The following is a 20,436-nucleotide window of genomic DNA, read 5'->3' as shown; positions in this document are numbered from 1 at the left end:
GCATTCACTATCTAGAAACAAAATTTCCACAACTTCGCATAAGAGATGCAACAAATAAGCCCTAGTATAGCGAAATACCAGCAACAATGTATGTGAAAAAATTAGAAAGAAAGAATAGCATTAAAATGTACTTACATGTATAAGAATATATCCAACCATCCAAAAAACTTGCCAACAAGAAGCTCCAAGACATGAAAATTATCCAAACTTCAAAATTCATTCCATGCTCCAAAACTTCGTCCTCCAAGAAGGATAACGAAAATCTCTAAAGAGATGCTAGTTCCAAATCCAAGTGATGATGCTAAAATGAATCTTCATCACTTCTATTTATACACTTCTAATGAGTATGATTTAGCTACTTTGGCCTACATTAGCCTCTAAAATAAAATGTGCAAAATAACTAACTTTTGGTGACAAGCCCACCAAACTAGTTCATAAGCAAAATAATAAGCCTCTCAAGAGGTCGAATGATCAACAATACATGTTGTTGGGCTTTCTAAGTGTTGGAAAAAGTAACTATGTTCGGTCTTCAATAATGTACTTGAGTCATTATGTAATGTAGTTGTCAAAAGAATAACGAAAAGAATTATTATTATTGTTATTGTGACTTATGAAAGCATGGGTTTCATGCTTGGGTCCCCATGTTTTAGGTCAAAGTCCCCATTGAGGACTTATAGGATTTATTCTGAGTCTATAGAATTATTGTATATTTAAAGAGACCCTTCTTGGGCTTTTGAATCATGTAAAAAGTTTACTATTAAGTAAAATATGAATTATGGAATCTTCACACCATGTCAGCCTAAGAAAAGATCAAGTCAGCCTAAGGACCCATTCTACCCCGTAAGAAGCCTATAAAAGGAAGGACTACGTGTGAAATTTGGCAACTAGGGCCAAACTCCACCTTGGACAACTCATATGTGTTGATTTGGGGTAGCATCGATGTGCTCTAGCCATGAAATTTCGTGGAGAGGTTGGGGCACATGAGATTTCCAATACCCAGAAAGGGTTTGGGCAGATTCTAAACAGTTCAGGAGATATTAAAATAATTAATATTTTTAATGGAGTCCCTAAGTCTAAACTAAGGGAAATTAAAATATTAATGTGGATTAATATAAAATTGTGTTAGAATGGTCCAAAAGACATGGATCAAGCTAGATCTAATCTTAGCCATCGATTAGGGACTTAATCTTAGCTGTTGATATGTCAACGATAAAAGTATAAGAGGAGGTTTGAGGGTCACTTGGAGAATACACCAGATGATGACTCATTCTATTCTCTAGAGCGGGGTTTGCTAAGAGACATAGAATCAGTGATCGGAGTTGCAGCTTAGGGACATTGAGTACAGAGAGACAGAGAGGCAGAGATAGTGTTGGGAGATCAGTGCAGGAGCCAGAGAGAGTAACGTAGTAGCAGCCAGGGCTCACGTAGGGCCACGCAGAGGCAGCCACGAGCTACGCAGTGCTTCAGACAGGCCAGCGTTGTTGACGCAGAGGGCCAGAAGGTTGACGCAGGGCCTCCTAAAGCTGACGCAGGCCCATTTAGGGTGACGCAGGGCCAACACTGGGCAGAGAGAGGCTGAAGCAGTCCATAAAGGGAAACGCTGGGGTTTCTGGGGTAGATTGGCGCTGCCAGAAGGTTTATCCGGGTTTCAGCTAGGACATTTGTCTTAGACTAAGAGGTACTACTACCAAGGAAATTCTCTGTTGGGTAAGTCAGATTTGGCACCCAGATTGTACTCTGAAATTGCTTAATAAGAAAACCCTTAGATAGCTACACCGGTTTTCCCGCATTGGGATTTTCCGTGGACATTGGTCCAAAAATAACAGTGTCATTTTGTGTTCTTGTTTCTGTTTCCTTCAGTTGATGACCTGTAATATGTTGAGCATGCACTAGTGTTTATTTTCAGTATTTACATTGTAAATAATTTGTTAAGTAATGGAACAAGTAAGTAGGAATAAATCAGTAAAGTGCATGGAAGGTTTCTAACTGGTAGACTTAGAAACTTCAACATGGTATCAAAGCATGGTTGCAAATCACAGGAGAATTGAGGACATCATCCGAGCGGAGCAATAGTAGCAGAAAACAATTGTCCCGTGTGATAGAAGTTGTTTCTAGTAGAGCAGCAACAAGGGAAGGGTGACGCAGTACCTGCGTCTTCAAGGGTGAGCCAGGAAGAGGCAGTGTAGAGGCTAAGGGAGGCAAAGGGAGACTCACGCAGAGCCACGCAGAACCTAGGAGGGTTGATGCAGTTGGCTGAGGAGGCCGGGTTACTGGTGCTGGGATTGCGCAGAGCCTAGGAGCTCTCACCTTCAGGTTGTTGAGGTTTAGGAGGCCGTAGGAAATCTGCAGAGTGGAGTTGGTGAGGTACTGTAGTTAGAACAGTACCTGACAGGGCAAGGCCAAGAGGACGGAGTTGCTACCGAGGGTTTCTAGCCAAGAAATCCGGATCAGTGGTGTGGTTGCATAGACGATTAGAGTAGGGGGCATCTCGACATCGGTAGAAGGATTACCAGGAGGGAAATTGAGACTCAGAGGGAGTCACATTGAGAACTTCCAGGAGGGAAGTAGAAGATCATCATGGCACTACATGGAGTAAGAGACTAGGATAGGTTGGACAGAGCATCAAACTTTGCAGTCTGGAAGGCCAGAATCTTATTCGTACTTGACAGAAATCGTGTCAAGCACTTCGCCTTGAAGACGATAGCTATCCCAGTCGACCCGGCTGAGAATGACAAGTACGAGGAGGCAATGGCGAGGGCCAAGAGCATCATCCTTGACGGGGTCAAGGACCATGTAGTACCACACATTGCCGAGAAGGAAACGACAAATGAGATGTGGGAGGTGTTAGCCTCGCTAGAAAAAGGCCCAAAATTGGATCCATAGTGTTATCCTCGCTAGCAAAAGGCCCAAAATTGGATCCATATATGCTCTTAAAAATTTCCAAATTTGCTTAAAATCATCCTCTTGAAATCTTTAGCATCTGCTCAAAATCACCCCAAGGTAAAAAACAGTGCAAGAGGAGAGCCCTTGGAAGGGCGGAAATACACTAGTGGGAAGCAAAAAACGCTTGAAAATCGTGAAAAACCAAAAGCACAGACTTAAAATAGACAAAGCACAGTGGTCGTTAGATCTGGCCGATCAACGGTCCAGATTTGATCGGCTAGTCGCATCGGCACAGGTAATCGGCGGAAATTGGTGCAGGCCCAAGGGAAACGGCAATTGCGATCGACGATCACTATCGGAGATAGTATGGAGCACTTACAAACGGCCTGGGGCAGGAGCGATATGCGATTGCGATCAGATCGCATCACAATATTGCATCGGCACTGACCAAGGGGCGGGGCCTTTACATATATGTGACAGCGACCCGATAACCAGACCTGAAGGGGTTATAAACAATATTGTATCATATTTCAAGTCCGCGGAAAGCCCAAATTTTAATGTATTTTAATGTATTTTGTTGTTTAAACGAAATACAAAGGAACACATGACAGCACCGATAGCGATACAGCTCGGACCCAAAAGGGTTCGGGAATGATATTATATAATATTTCAGGTCTGGGGAAAGCCATTTTTCAATGAATTTCATGTATTTTCATGTTTAACGAAATACACAGGGAACAAGCCAAATGCGACTTGCAATAGCGACAAGGGCGGACCTGATGGGTTTCAGAGGTGAAATATATATATTTTCAGGTCCGCAAAGGCCGATTTTTCATGTTTTTTAATGTTTTTTCCATATTGCAAAATACGAAGGGAACAAAGGGACCAAGTCGTCTGCGATAGGCGACAACGACCCAAAGGGAGGACCTAATAAATATATATGCCATGTTTAAGACCTTTGAAGTCCGAAAGGACAGAGAAGGTAGGATTTAGTAGTGATGACTGTGTTTTCTGTTTAAAACAGAAATACACATTGATTTCAACAGAGGTCCACCACAGGGGCAGCGTTGTTCTGCTATAACAGAAACATGCCTTGTTAAATCATTGGAAGGGCCACAACACGCTGCAATCTGAATGAAACAAGATCAGGGATCCTCAACAGCACAGACAGTGCAACAACCACACCAACAAACGTTATGGAGCATCTCTAGCACAGAAAAACTCCCAGACAGCATAGCAGGCCATAAAAAATATCTGAAATCGGTTACTCTGCTGTTAGAAGCAGAAAAATCCAATCCCATGCTTGCCTAGAGGGCATCAAATCAGTTAACAATGCATATCAGGCAGATTAAGAATCCAAGCCTTCTAGAGAGCTCAGGAGCATTGTAAACATGCTATAAATAGTTGAAACAAAAATGTAATAAGGGTTCAACTCTTGGAGATTATTCCTCCTCTATTCATTCAAGCTTCCCATCTTCATTCTAGCAATATAAGCTTCTTTTGCCATTATATGTTCAATGTCCATTCTCTCTGTTGTTCTATGCTTGCACATGAATAGTTTGTTCATGTTTCCTTTTGTGTCTAAGGCTAGATAACTGACATCTTATCTCTACTTTGATAAATTAGATTTGCAAGCTTCTTTGTTGCTTGTAGCTAGCCATTCATTTATGTTCATGTATGCAATATGTTGGTATAGTCAGTATTCTCCATCTATTCATTGAATCTATAAATTATTGAGAATTAGTGGTCTAAAGCCTTGTATTGGTGAGAGTGTTCATGCATGTCTTGAGTGAGAATAGAGCTGAAATGGTTATCTAACTTGATCCAAACCATTATTTATTCTAATAGGTCAGAGAACAATATTGAAGACTATAAGTTACCATGCATCTCTGATCTACAACCTAGGAGAGTTTCTTGGAGTGATAACAGGAGGCCCTAAAGAAATTGTACTAGCATACTTCTGTGCAGAGAAGAATGTTACTAGAAAATCAGTTGAGGTCATATCAGATGAAGAAGAGAGAACTGATTGACACCTTCCTTGGAGGACTGAATGAGATCCGAGATCAGTTGACTGCCATAGAAGCCACACCAGATCAGAAATTGATGGTGAGGACAACCCTAAATGTAGTCTCAGAAGACTGGGAGGTATTTGCCCAGAGTAGATTGGGCAGAGGGACACTTCCACCTTGGGATGAGATGTGGGCAGCTCTTCGCCAAGAAGAGATCAGACGACAGTTAAAGGCGGGAAGCAGCAGTAAAGGGATCAAAGTCAAAAAGGAAGAGGACAAAGATGTTGCCTTAGCATCTGAGGGAAAGCAAGAAAAGCAGAAGAAGAAGGATCTCTCCAAGATCAAGTGTTTCCACTGTGGGGAGCTGGGTCATTATGCGACCCAGTGTCCAAGGAAGAAGAGTAAGGGAGAGTCTTCTGAGACTAAGGAAGCGCCAGCAAGGGCAGAGAAGGAAGTGGAGACAGACGATGACTGTGCCATGAGTGCACACGCACCACTTGAGTGAAAGTGGGGAGACATCGAGCTGTAGTCAGGTAGAATACAGGCGATGAGGGGCAGGATCCTCGAGGTACCCAATCTCCTTTTTGGGAAGACCCTATCTTTGATACCAACAATGATAGGATTGATAAGGCCCTTGTTGATACCTACCTTCCTTATGATTTAGGGAGTATATTCAAATCACATGAGCCTCTAGAGTTGGATTTTCAAGAAAAGGGTCCCATTAAGACTTCACCTTCCTCTTTTGCACTTTTCTATTGTTCATCATCTTGAGTCTTCATCAAGTGATTCCCTCACCCCTTGTCATATGATCTCAAGTGAACGTGAGCCATTTCCCCCTTCCGAGTATAGTGTCAAGGAAGAGCCCCTCATTGATTATACTTTACCTCCTTGGACATACCGTCAGGGTTTTGATCAATCCATGACCTCCCCTCGCCAATGTGACCATCACCTTCGATGACCTATTTATTGCACCCGTTCTTTCCCTTACTCGTCGTTCCCCTCTCATCACGACCTTGTGGCATCTAAGAAGCATGATATTATAAACAATGACCATGAGAAGGAGTTGTTGAAAGTGATCTTTCATTCCACCATTGTGTAATTAGAGGAAAAACCCAACACTTCTAGGTTGGCTTATTTTCCTTCTCCTAGGTTTCCTTTTTCATCGAATGGAGATCATATGTTCCCACCTCCCACCCGCTTCATCGTCCATACAAATGTATCTGCATCCGCTTCGGGATTTGCTACATGGGTAGTAACACGGGCAAACATATGTATATTGATATGATGATATGTTGGTTGCACTGGCTTTATGATTACACTTAGCATTAGCATTATTATATGCATGTTAGGGTAGGATGCATTGCATGTTATTTTTTTGCATTAGAACTAATATCATATGATATTTCTCATGATAGATTAGTTGCATTTAGATTTGAAAACTGCAGTTTGTTTCTATTTGTCAATTTTATGGGCCTAATTCAAGCATGTGTGATCATGAGACGCCGAGAAAGCATGCTGCCCCATGTTTTTCATCTATTCTATGTGCAGGTAATAGGTCTATGGTTACCAAGAGATTGTAGGAGTTCTCTTGCCCTCTTGTTTGATTAGCTTCGTCCACTTCTTAGAGAGATCACATCCTAGTTGGAGCAAGATGTTACCCACCGTTTTGTGGGTGATATCCCTAGGAGATATTTTTTCTCCAAGATGGTCCTCAACCGATAGCCAGTAGCCCCTTGAAGCCACCAACTAGCTCGTTGCGCCACTTTTCTGCCACCTAAGCCAGCCGTGTGGTTCCTCACTCATCTGCCATGATTGTATGTTTGAAGGTGTGTCTCCCGAACCTAAAGGTGTGCCTTGTCATTTGGTAATTGAGTAATGTAGTTTGCTTGTCATGGACAATTTTAGGCATGGATTAATAAGGGGAATTGGCGAAAACAATGGGCTAGTCTGTGCTCTTGTCCCCTAGACTCCTTTTTGGATGTTAACCATGTATTCTAGTCCCCTCATATCTCTTTTACTGTCCCTTTGGTGTTAGAGATGGTACTTCATGGGAAACCCTGATTTTGGTTGCATGGTCTCGTTCCCTCATCCACATATATTGCCCCCTTTCCACTCATTATGACCCCATTCATCTTTTCTTCCAGTTGGGTTCACATTCCTCCACAGGGTCCACACAGGGTTAGTTCTCCCCTTCCCCTTGCCCACACATTGGGTCGGTCCTGGTATGATGCCCCAGAAGTTGATGCAGCTAAAAATAAAAGTAAAAGAATAATTGGCCACATTCAACAGGAAATGTGCCACGAAATGCAAAATATGGTCGGGAAAAACACATTTAGCACGTGGAAAAAAGCCAAATACATGATCTCTACCCATCATCATGGCCATCACCCTGGTTCCTACAGCCTCTGTGAGCTTCCTCCTCGGTCTCTGCGGTTTCCTCTGTCTCTTCGTGCTCGCCATCACTCCTGAGACACATTACTTCTTAAGAGAGGTCCACAAATGCACAGAGAAATCATGTCTTATGTTAAACTGTAACAACTCTCCTTTTTACAATAATTACAGGCATACACAGAGACAACATTGTTTAACGGACAACCACGTCCCAATCGCAATCGCAATTGGCTTGATTCAACCTCCTGAACCATCGGGAGCGTTGTTGTATAGCATTTTGCCTCAAAGGCCCGCGCTCGGCAAATATTAGAGAGATTCTTTTTTTTTCTTTTCAAGTTCACGAGTCATGAACTGTTATTTCTTCGTAATATAGATGCCGGAGATCAATCCACTAAATGAAGCGTCTCAGCTCATATATATATATATATATATATATATATATAACTTTTGCAAATCACCAAAGGACACATTCCTTGGGAGGAGGGGCCGACTTATGAGTTTTTCTCATTTAAAATATATAACTCGGCTTTTATATTTTTCGAAGGATTTCATTGGAGCAGCTGTACTGACAGGGAGGTCCCATATGCCACGTCACAATCGCAATCGCAATCGCGCATTCTTGAAGGTCTTTAATAAGTCATGCCCTATTGCATAGCCAATGGTCGATGGCCGATTCCCCTGCTCCGATGGACCGGATGCGATATGGTATTAAACCATAGTTAATATACTTGTCGGGTCCACAGCCTTATCGCAGTTGGCACTTCCAATGTGGCAAGGCTTTATGGCTTACGATATGCAATGGATGCGATAATATATTAAGTCATATTACAATGTCACAGTGGGTCCACATACTTTATCGCAATCGGAGGTTTTAATGTGGCAGGGTGATGGCGCATAGCCGAACTGCCGATTAGCGTTGTTGCCGATATACATATATATGCCGATATATATATATATATATATATATATATATATATATAGCCGATAGTGTGTTTGCCTATGTATGTATGTTTATGCTGCCGATAGTGCAAATGCATATATATATAAGCTTGTGCCTCCAATCGTGTAAGTGCACATACATACATGCGTCTGCGCCGCCGATAGTGTATATGCAATATGACTAAGTCTTTTTGCCTTCGATGGCTCCTGATAGTGTAATTTCACACATACATGTGATTTCTACTCCCGTAGTGTTATCTGTGGCATATATGGCTTCGATAGCTCCCAATAGCTGTTGAATGCATGCATATATATGTGATATGTGCTCCCATATGCTTTCTATCGGTTCTATGTGGCTCCCCCAATATTATATATTGCTCCGCTGTAATACTCCTCCGGTAGGCTCTGTTTATGCTCCTCTGGTATGGCTCTGTTAAACGCTTATATATGGCATATATTTATATGGCTCCTCTGTAGCTCCAATAGCTCTGTTTGCTCCCGAAACCTTTGTCTGCTTCCTTTGTGGCTCCGATAGCTCTGTTTGCTGCCTCCCATGGCTCTGTTCTTCTTTGGCATATATATGGCATATATATATGCTCTGTTCTGCTCGCTCTGTTTGCTCCTGTAGCTCTGAGAACTCAGTTTTGGCATATATATATTATATATATATATATATATGGCTCCTCCTATAGCTCCTCTTGCTCCAATGTGGCTCCTCTGGCTATCCTGATGGCCTTGCTCCTGTCTCTTCATGGATCTGCTCTGCTTCCCCTTGGCTTCATATCGTCATCTAGTATCTAGAATATTGCCATATTGACATCAATGACAACCTAGGTCAACAATTTGTCCCTTGGGTCCACAAGGAGTTAGCCTCCCCCTCCCCTTGTCCACACTTTGTGTCGGGCCTAGAACGATGCCCCAGAGGTTGATGTAGCTAAAAAGAAAGTAAAAAGCATAATTTGGCCACTCTCAATAGTTAATGTACCATAAAATGCAAAAGATGGTCGAGACATACAAATTTAGCACGTGGGCAAAGGCCAACATGAGCTCTACCCCTTATCATTATGGCCATCACTTTGGTTCCTAGGGCCCTTATATTGTCCCCCCCTCCCCCCATCATGAAGGACCCCATGATTGTCCCACCCTTGATGGGCAATGCACTGCCCAACCTTAGGGGTTATTTACTGTTATCTCATGCACGTCATGTGTTCTCATCCCCTGGAGCCCCGACCATTTAAAAAAAAAAAAATCAATAAAAAGCAAAAGGCATATGAAGAGGGGTGGAAAAACAAAGGCTGGGGTAACTCATGTACCATGATTGCTCCCTCCTACATTCATACACCCAAGTGTGGGCTTCCCTTATCTTAGCTACCCTTAGACTGTGGCATGTGGATTGGAGTCTTCCCCTGATGCCCACTCTGTTCCATCATTATATCACATGACACTTGACACTTGATGGATGTACCATGGACCTATCACTCCCTTAGAGGTTGAAACCACCTAATAGGGTCCTTGGTTAACCTCCTTCTTAAACTTGGAAACACCTGTACACTCTAAAGCCCATTATGGAAGGGCATGCCACTATGAAGTGTTCACTTGGTTCCACATTTTGTAAGCACATTTACTCAATTATACTGATGATTTGTTGTACTAGAAGGTGAAGAGACACATTGGATCTTATACAAGATTGCCGGTGGGTCTTAATCTTAGGGTTTAGTCTCGCTATACACGGTCCAAGCCCTCCAATGGGTTATACTGGCATTTTTAGGTTGTGCATTGAGAGCCATGGGCCTCCACTATAGCCTTACTATGACGGGCCACATCTCTGGGGATTTGAACCCGGGTGGATGGGATGGAAAACCACCATCCCTACCACTTGAGCTAAGACCCATTTACAGTTAATTATTAACAATTATTAGTTATGAAAGGTTTAAAGGTCAAAAGACGTGACCAATCACCTTTGTGCCCAGTCAATGCCTATATAGGCAATTGTTACGAAGGGAATGTATCATCATTATTATTCAATTCAATATAATATAAAATATATTTTATTTACACATACACAACAGTGTTTTGCATATCAAGTTTTCGCTTCTAACAAAAAACCTCCCAAAATGGTGAGGCATGATCTGGATTGAATCATTTATATTATTTGTAATCCATCTTAATGCTTTCGGAGTAGAAAATTCGGAGGAATTAGCTCACAAGACCATTTTTATCAATGGGTCCGAGTTTGACAAATTGGAATTTAAACCTTTTAGAAGCAGTTTGAGGCGGTTTCTAAAGTTTGTAAATTGTAGCAGTTGCATGGTTGACATTGAGATGGTCCCCAACAATCGCTGGGGGCTCTGTTGGAAGACATAGATCACCAATTAAGTACTTTGGTTCAAATTGTTCTATATGACTTTGTAAAGCATGTTTCTTCATGATTGATGCAATAGACTGGAGGGTCTGGCAACGAAGTCTGTTAGAAGTAGAAATAGACTGCACCCAAATATAACCAAAAAATTCTTGCAACTGGAGTGACATTCTAACTATTAAGGCATTCACTTGAACTTATCATGACATGTTCTGATGGTGAATGGATACACCACTGCAGAAAAGACTGTACCAAGAGAAATTTCGCAGGTGAAAATTTGCATAGAATTAATTGGATGTAAAACTAATTATAAAAAAACCAATGTATATAGATTCTGCAATCTCACAGTTTCATTTTTTTAACCAATTGGCATCATGGTCACTTTATTCTTTCCTGTCTGTGCTTTGCCTGCCATGTTGTAAATGAAGATCTTTTCCAGCAATGTGCTTCAACTGGTCTTGGCTGCAGGGAAATTAATTTTGTTAACGAAACTGTCCAAACTCTTGCTGGAAATGGGGAAAAAGGTTCTGATTACAAAGGAGGAAGAAAAGGAATGGCCCAGGCAAGTACTTATGGCTTCCATATTTATAATCATATTTTTGAATACCTTATTTCAGAGAGATGGCCTTATATTTAAAGGTAGTTTAACCTCCAAGAGATTCCTGTGATTTGTGTAGCAAAATGCTCACTATTATTTTGAAATGTTTGCAGGTCCTCAACTCTCCTTGGGATGTTTGTGTTGATTTTTCCTCTGAAACTGTCTACATAGCAATGGCTGGACAGCACCAAATCTGGCAGCATGATATCGTGGATGGAGTTACTCGTGCTTTCAGTGGCGATGGCTATGAACGAAATTTAAATGGCCAGAGGTGGAGTATCTTTCTAATTCCATGAGTATTTTATTTCCATCTCAGACAGGATTTCCTAAACATTTTGATAGGAAAAAATAAAATTTAATACATTTTCCGTCTTGATGTCTTGTAAATATTCGGATTATCTTAAAAGAAAGGAAAATATTCCTTTTAATTGACATTTCGCTTTCCTCTTGTATTTTGTCTAGCCAGTAAGTTTTTTAATATATCATATTAGGGTCATGTCATAACTGGATAGACATATCATTTCCAACATGGTTGATATTGATGCATTTGAGGAGCACTTCCTTTTGCTAGCACATTCATTTTTACTAAAAGGGCGCAGATGGTATTTTTCTTACTTTGTCTACAATATGATATCTGCAGCATCAGAAGATAATACTTTGCATATCACAATTATTTTAATCAATTTGTTATATATATGTGTGTGTGGCTTTAAAGTTTGATGAGTTAATTTGAATAGTTAAATGTTATGAATTATGAATAAAATATTGTAAGGTCAAATGTCAAACTAACTGGAAATATTGTTAACCTCAGTCAACATTATCAGATTAAGTTACCAAAATTATAATAAGTTATTTTACATTGATTCTTATTCTCAAAATGGAAAAAATACCTAATAAATTTCCTTGAAATATATATTTTATGAAAAAAAATAAAAATAACTTTAAAATAGTCCATGGGGTGTAGAATAGACAATGACAAGGTGTTATGTGAAGGCACTCCATAATGTAAAGGTCACATGTTCAAAACTTCGCAGGAAAAAAATCCAGCCATGCTAAGGGTTAGTGTGGCCCAGGCTGGGTGCGATCCCTAGGTGATTTTGACAGCTTAGATGCCCTTGGGTTGCAGCGACTCAAGCCACAATTTTTTTTTTATCAGAAGGAAAAAAACGTTAGTACTTCTATTATAAATAGGCAGTCCCAATACATGTACATATCTAGATATTCCAAATATCAAAAGGCCTAACAATGTTATTGAGAGTACGATCATCAAAAAAAGACCAGCCTGTAGTCTGAATAATAGGAACTAGAGAGGCAAAATAAAGGAAAACCAAAAGTCTTTGACCAGGTTACCTCAATATACTAACACCCAAAATAAAAAAACAAATGACGTCGAAGTATAAAGAGTGCCCATCTAAAAGTAAATAACTGGAAAACTATCCAGCTATGCAAAAAGGATAACCATACAAATATGTGGATAAGATACCAGATAGTCCAAAAAAAGATCAGGCATTCCAGGAACCAGTTATGGCACAACAAAACTTCCCTCTGTCATCATCTTTCCCCCCACATAAAAATCTATACTGGATCGAGCTAGGAGTAGCTACCAAACCTTTCTATGAGAGACTATCAACCACTGTGTTGCGTTTCTTGTAGACATGGGTGAGAGAGATATGGTCAAAGGAGCCTTCCAGTAACTTAATGAGATCCATCCAAATTGTCAAAAAAGGGACCGTGAAGGTGGATCGCCCGACCACCGCATCAATGATTGAACTATAGTCCCCATAAATAGAGAGATTTGGGATCCGAAGGCACTTTGCAGAGACCAATAGTCCCCAGAGAGCCATTAGTTGTGCCTTTTGATTTGTACGAGACCCACTGAACCAGAAGAAGAGGAAGTACATGTGAAGATTTATCCTCAGCCACACCCCACATCCACACCTGTTATCACGAGCTGCACTGCCAAAGAAACCTACAAGAAAAACCACCTGCAATGGAGGAGATAAAGTCTTGAATGAATAGTCAACCCGCTTGGGGGACACCCCCTCAAATAACCAAACCAAATATTTAGAGCAGATACAATGGATCATGGGAGGCTTGTTTTCAAAGATAGCAAGATTTCTAGCCTTCCAGATCTCGCATACCGTAAATAGAGGTAGAGCTTTGTATTTTCCTTTCCGGTTAAAGCACCACCTGAAACAAGACTCCAATGAATCAAAATTAACCTGCTGAGAGATCTAAACCTGTTTCATAATGCACTCCCATACCTCCACAAACAAGGTCAATATATGAAGAGATGTGTAACGCCCTCTTGTGCCATATGACATAAAACACACTAACCCGGACCTGTGAAACCCCTTTTGTAGAGGTTGTCCCAAGTGAGAAATTTGTTTTTCCAAGCCAACCAACAAAAAATGACCACTTTATAGGGAACTTGCCACCTCCACGCTTTCCTATACCAGCAGATGTTGTTTGTGGGGTTTGCGTAATTTGAAATATGTTGGTAAACCAACGAGACCACTGTCGAGCCATGTTTCAAAACTCCATTTCACACTAGAGAATTGCCCACATCTTTTAGCACAAAGCCAACTTCTCTAAATTCTTGTATGAGTCGATTCTAGGTAGACACATGACCTCTTGATAGACCAATCTCCTCTGCACTCTTGCATATCAGATATGGAAAATATTGCCGCCGACGAGCTATTGCTTGATCCAAGAAAAATATACCTCTATTATGTAATGCAACAATAAAATCAATATTATAAGAAGGAGATGGGGTAACACCAAGAATTGAATCCAAACCAATCATAATTTGGTTCCCTTAGCCAAAAGACCAAAGCATCTTATCTAGCATCCAATTGCTCATCTTAGTAAGACTCATCCATATGTAAGAACCTCTTTTGATCCAAACCATGCCCCTTCTATACCACTCAAAAAAGGTTCTGCCTTTTAAGTACTTCTCAGCAATAATCGCTTGCCAAATACCCCTAGAAAATACAACCTGCCATTGGAATTTGATTAATAGATCCCAACCAAACTTCTTTAAATCAAGAATGCCCCATCCACCAACATCTTTCCCTTTGGTTATAGCATCGAAATTTACCAAGTGATATTTTTGGTGATCCCGATTCCCAAACCAAAGAAAGTGGGACATAATAACATTGATTCTATTGATAATAAATGAGGGTAGCCAAGAGAGGGGCATCCAGTATACAAACAACTACTAAAAGACTGATTGTATCAGGATATACCGCCTTCCCAATGAAAGGCAACGGTGTGTCCAAAGTGATAGCCGCTAATGAAACTTCTCCACTAACCACCCTGATTTGATATCCTGTAGCAATTAGGCTTCAATCTAAATCCCATATAAGTCAAACCACCTTCAATGGAAGAGACCTCAACATTAAACAATATGGAAATGCGAAGAATTATTAATTATTGATATTTTATGATTTTATTTAATTAATATTTAGTTTATGAATATTTATATATTTAGTTTATGAATGTTTATTCATAACATTATCCTTGCTTATGAGGGACTTGTATATTCTAGTAAGATTTCCATAGAGACTTCTGGCATTCAAACTACATCTCTAGGTAAGCAAGGCTTCCCAAAGTTTGTATCCCATTAGAAGGTACACAAGAAGGTCATATTCGTCGAGTGAGTAATTTAGGTGCCAAGAGAGTGCGTTATAGCAACAACTTTTATGCAAATTGTAAATGTTGCTCAGAGGGAAATGAACCAAGAAGGAGGAAGACAAGAAGCATTGGTGACCTGATTACAGGAAGTGAATCAGCAAGAGAGGACATGGATGGCGATGAAATGCTACTTGAGCTTGTGGGTTCCAAGGCCAAGATTTTGAGGACACTGCTTGAAATCCCGTAGAAATGTCTAAAGTTGGACTCTTGCTCGCCAATTCAAGTTTGGAAGACATGAATGCTGGTGGTTGGATGGTCGAAAAGATAAAATGTTACGCAGCCAAGTCACAATAAGGAGAAGAAGATTCTTTGCCCAAAAGAACGAGTCCATTGAAGGAAGTTGTAAAAAACTTGTCAAGCAATGTCAAGAAGGGGGAATTGTATTGTTCCCAAGAAATTAATTGCCCAAGAGACAAAGTAGCCTATCGATCCCCATAGGCTATAGTCCTTCATAAAGGGGAAAACCCCAAAATAACCAATGTTTGAGCAACAAAGGGCAAGTTTTTGGGGAAGTTGGGAAAAGAAACCCAAAGTTGGAGTTTGATGTGAATTTTACTCAATTAATTAAGGAGAGAATCCCCTCAAGGGAATCTATAAATACAAGAGGGTTGAATTCATTTGGATCATCATTGGATTGGATCAATTATCTTTGTTTTCTTTGAGCCTGAGGCTTTGAGGGTTTTAAGACCCTTTTTCTCCTATCAATTTCAGTGGTGAAAGATTCCACCCTAGTTGATAATTTTTTTTGTATCTTTCTTATCTTGTTTTGGCATAGGATTATTGGAAAAAGATTTTTGATCTAAGAAAAGTCTCCAAGTCAAACGAAATTCTTTCTAAGATATTCCGGAGGGCAAGAGAATTTGGTTGGAGGGAAAACAGAACGAAACGCTGGAACAAACCTAGTTTTGGTGGCCACATGAACTGCTCTATGACAAATATGGCATCTCTCTTGATGCAAATTAGAACCCTAAGGCCAAGCACAGGGAAAATCCAACAAGATCGAAGGCATCCTGTAAAATCATCACCTTTCTGTGGCAGTTGAAATTCCTGAAGCAGTTTTGTGACAAGTTAGTGTTAAGTTATGGTATGTTCTATGCTTATAACAGTTTACTTCTTTTTCTTATTATATTCCACCGATTAGCAATCACATGTACATAAAGTAAAGTGCAGATAGAACATTAAACGATCGACAGAAAACAAGCCAAGACAAGAGACACAAGATGTGGCGGCTAGCCAGGGACAAACCCCACAATGTGTGGGGAAACCCTTTGATCAAATCTTCTTTTATCTTCAATAATTCAGCAGAGTGAAATAGTACAATAAATCTGATTCATATCAGCAGTAGCAAACCCTAGATCAGTAGCATCAGCATTAGCGGCTTCATTATCAAACTAGGGCAAACCATATCTCACAAACCGACAGTCGGATTGACTTCATTCCACCACCAAAAGTTTCGGCTTCCAGAGGAGGTTCAGATGAACCTACAGCGCAGTTCAGATGAGGAGATCTTCTAGGCCACGCAAGTCAATCTTTACTTCTGCAGTTGCAGTCTCAGTTTCAGCAGTTTCCGGCTTCAAACTAGGGCAGTCGATATCTTGCAAACTGTTCGTCGGATTGACTTCATTCCACCACCAAAAGTTGCGGCTTTCAAAGGAGGTTCAGATGAACCTACAGCGCAGTTCCAAAGAGGAGATCTTCTAGGCCACGCAAGTCAATCTTTACTTCTGCAGTTGCAGCTTCAGTTTCAGCAGTTTCCAGCTTCAAACTAGGGCAGTCGATATCTTGCAAACCGTTCGTCGAATTGACTTCATTCCACCACCAAAAGTTGCGGCTTTCAAAGGAGGTTCAGATGAACCTACAACACAGTTCCAAAGAGGAGATCTTCTAGGCCACGCAAGTCAATCTTTACTTCTGCAGTTGCAGCTTCAGTTTCAGCAGTTTCCGGCTTCACATGTGTGAGAGAGAGAGACCCATTTTAGTGCAGTAGAGAAGAGACTCATATCTGCGCAGTAGAGAGAGAGAGATGTGATGAGATGAGTGAGTCTAAATGAGGAAAAGTCCTCTTATATTTATACACAACGTTGGTGGGTGAATAGATGCGACTGTTGGGCTTCTGAGCCTACATGAGTTGTAGGTCGGCTTGATAATAATTCCATAATCAAAATAAATTCATATCTCCATGAATACTTATCGGAATTGGATGATCTTTATATCAATCCTACACCTCTCGACGAGAGGAATCTAATAAAAATATTATCAGCCATGAATAAGATGACCCACATGAAGTTTTGCCCTGGTTGCCAATTTTAACACTCTCTCTCAACCATGGAGAACTTCATCTGCAATCTGTCTATCGGTCGTTACTATTCATCCATCAAATGCACTACCTTGTACAGCCTGACCCTTGCCCTGCTCTGCTCTATTTTGCCTGTTCTGCTTTGTCTTGTTCTGCCCTGCACTGATCTGTACTGTTTTGTTCTGTTCTGCTCTGCTCTTGCATTGTTCTGTTCTACTCTGCTTTTGTCCGAATTATGAATAAGAAGAAATGATCGAGGATGTATCATACTGACTCAAAGTCAGTCTCAGAGTATGTACCACTGGTCCCAGACCAGTCTCAACCAACCCAAAGTCAGCGTCATAGTGAGTACAACTCCAATGGTCCCAGACCAATATCATCCTCCACTAACTCAAAGTCAGTCTCAGAGTATGTACCACTGATCCCAGACCAGTCTCAACAGACCCGAAGTCAGCGTCATAGTATGGTACAACTCCTACCACTGGTCCCAGGCCAGTATCATTGATCCCAGATCAATGGAGGTCATCCTAGCGTAGGGAGTACGGTAGTTACAACGATGCGTCGATCGGTACTACTATGGTCCCTAACTTCATTTCCCTGCTCATTGATCAGATGAGAGGTACTTCCCATGAGTCCTAGACTGCATGGGTAGGATGCCTCGACAGGAGAACTAATCAATCCTGTCCTCACAGGAGAACACATCAATCCTGCTACAATTGCCATGGAGAACACATCAATCCAGGCCTCACAGGAGAACACATCAATCCTGCTACAATTGCCATGGAGAACACAACAATCCAGGCCGCCATGGAGAACACATCAATCCAGGCCTCACAGGAGAACACATCAATCCTGCTACACAGGAGAGCGAATCATCCTGTTCCACAAGAGAGCGAATCATCTTGTCCCACAAGAGAGCGAATCATCTTGTTCCAGTGTGCACCACCAGGGGAGGGTGAGTCACCCTGTGGTCGTATATTGCTCCAGTAATAACCGCAAGCCCTCAGAGCTCCCAGAGCTCAATGTATGCAACATGCAGGACCCTTGTACAAGGGTTTCTTACCGACTCCAAGTCGTTTGGGAAAATCACAGATTAGATCTTTCCTCGGGGCTTTGACAAGGTGTATCAACCTGTACATCATCTTAATGCGATGGAGCCTCCTTGCTCATCAACTTACCATATCCAAGATGATGTCTATCTGCTGGAGCAATCGACGAATACGGGATTCCTCAATAATCGAATCCCACCTCTGGTTGTTATAGAGAATCAAAGTGGTATCCAATGTAAATCCAAACAGCTCACTGAAGAGCTTTCGCAACCAGACTACCTCACACGAGGTTATGCTAGCAACAATATATCCTGCTTCGGCGGTGCTCAAAGCCACCGACTTCTGCTTCCTGCTCATCCAGGATATCGAAGCAGATCCCAAGGTGAAACAGCACCCGGAAGTGCTCTTACGGTCCACCACACTGCTTGCCCAATCAACCTCAGTATATCCAAGTAGTCTCACATCTCCGGCAGTGTATCTTAATCCATGAGAGATTGTGTCCTGAAGACATCTCAGAAGATTCTTGGCATCAATCCAGTGAGGCTCAACCAAATATGAGCTCACAATGCTAACTGCAAAAAATATGTTCAGACGGAGGTTCACCAAGAACATCAATGCGAATGAGTTTATGAAACTCAGAGGCATTTCCCAAATCTGGTCCGACATCACTACCATATAACTTCTAAAAGTTAAGATCCTCGAGGTAGTCACAGGCTTGCAGTCCATCATACCAAATCTTTCCAATATCTTTACCACATATTTCCCTTGAGATAGGAAAATTTCCCTTGGCTTCTGCCATACTTCAAGTCCTAGGAAGTAGTGCATCAGTCCTAGGTCTTTCATTTCAAATTCAGAGGCCAGCTCCCTTTTACATTTGTGAATGAGAGGGTCTGCACCTGTTAGAAAGAAGTCATCCACATACAATACCAGTATGAGAGGCTTGTCATCTTCAACCTTAAAGTAAAGGTTAGGATCGACTTCACTCCTAGTGAATTCCAGCTTCATCAAGTAGCTATCGATCCTCTCATACCATGCTCGGGGTGCTTGCTTCAGCCCATAGAGAGCTTTCTTCAACCTGCATACATGAGATTTTCGATCATAAATCTCAAATCCTTCGGGTTTCTCCACGTAGACCTCTTCTTTGATCGAGCCATGCAAGAACGCAGTCTTGACATCCATCTGATGTAGGTTCCATCCTTGTGAAGTGGCAAGGGCTATGATCGAGCGGATGGTCGTATATCTGGCAACAGGTGCAAATATCTCATCATAGTCTATACCTTCCTTTTGGGAGAAACCTCGAGCAACAAAACGAGCCTTATACTTTTCCGTGCTTCCATCTGCTGCATGCTTTATCTTGTAAAGCCATTTTGAAGTAACAATTGTCTTGTCCAGGGTCTGGGAACTACTTCCCAGACATCATTCTCCATAATAGACTCATATTCTACGGTCATAGCATCCTTCCATACTTGATGCTTGACGGCATCTGAGAATGACGAAGGCTCATTTTGTATGATCGTGCTCATGATGGTCAGGTATCCTTGATACCTATTAAGTTTCTTACTTTGACGGAAGGTTCCTCAGGGTGCAGCATGTCCTTTAGCATCATCAAGTATCCCCCTAAGCCATGAAGGCCTCTTCCTAGAAGAGGAAGGCTCATGTGGATGAGAATCTATCAGATCCATGGGTTCTTCTACATCAGGCATTGATTCATCATCCTTTTCTTTCGGTTCCCTGGTGTTGGCTTCTTGAGAGCTCCTCAAAGTCGAAAGATTGTTCACCTTGCGGTGAACTTTTCTTTAGGAGTCTTGGAACCCAATGCTAGATGAGGGCATCAATTTTGTACATATACGACGGTGATTGTAGTTTCAGCCCATAGAAACATCAGAAGTCTTTGATCATGTAGCATGGCCCAGACAGCTTCCATCATCGTGCGGTTCTTCCTTCCCACCACACCATTCTTCTCAGGAGTATGTGGTGTAGTAGTCTCCCTCTTAATGCCAACCTCAGGTATGCCTGAGTGAACCAATTGTAATATATCATAGGTCTTGCTTTGGCTTGAGGGGAATGGTCCCCTTTTGAGCTTTCCTTCAGCACATCCTAGACATACACCTTCATTCTCTATTCAGAATTCGGGCATCCCTATCACCATTTGTCTTACACCGAGTATAGCTTTATAATGAAGGGGGGAAAACCTCTAATGCCAAAGTTCGGACTGA

The 20,436-nt window shown here is 41.4% G+C and overlaps 1 protein-coding gene across 3 annotated transcripts in view; it reads left to right on the top strand.

Moving 5' to 3' along the window:
* The window catches only part of LOC149231281 (haloacid dehalogenase-like hydrolase family protein), a 574,449-nt gene that overhangs the window by 386,361 nt on the left and 167,652 nt on the right, over window positions 1-20,436 (top strand). For all 3 annotated transcript variants that reach the window (XM_089379150.1, XM_089379151.1, XM_089379149.1), the window contains 2 exons: window positions 11,050-11,143; window positions 11,293-11,450. In XM_089379150.1, coding sequence (XP_089235276.1) covers window positions 11,050-11,143; window positions 11,293-11,450 — 252 coding nt within the window. The remainder of the gene's footprint in view (window positions 1-11,049; window positions 11,144-11,292; window positions 11,451-20,436) is intronic.

Source organism: Pinus tabuliformis, chromosome J (genome assembly GCF_031772625.1).
Source record: "Pinus tabuliformis cultivar Carrire ecotype Pingquan chromosome J, CPIR1, whole genome shotgun sequence".
In the NCBI taxonomy this organism is placed as follows: domain Eukaryota; kingdom Viridiplantae; phylum Streptophyta; class Pinopsida; order Pinales; family Pinaceae; genus Pinus; species Pinus tabuliformis.
This window is presented reverse-complemented; position numbering and strand designations above follow the sequence as displayed.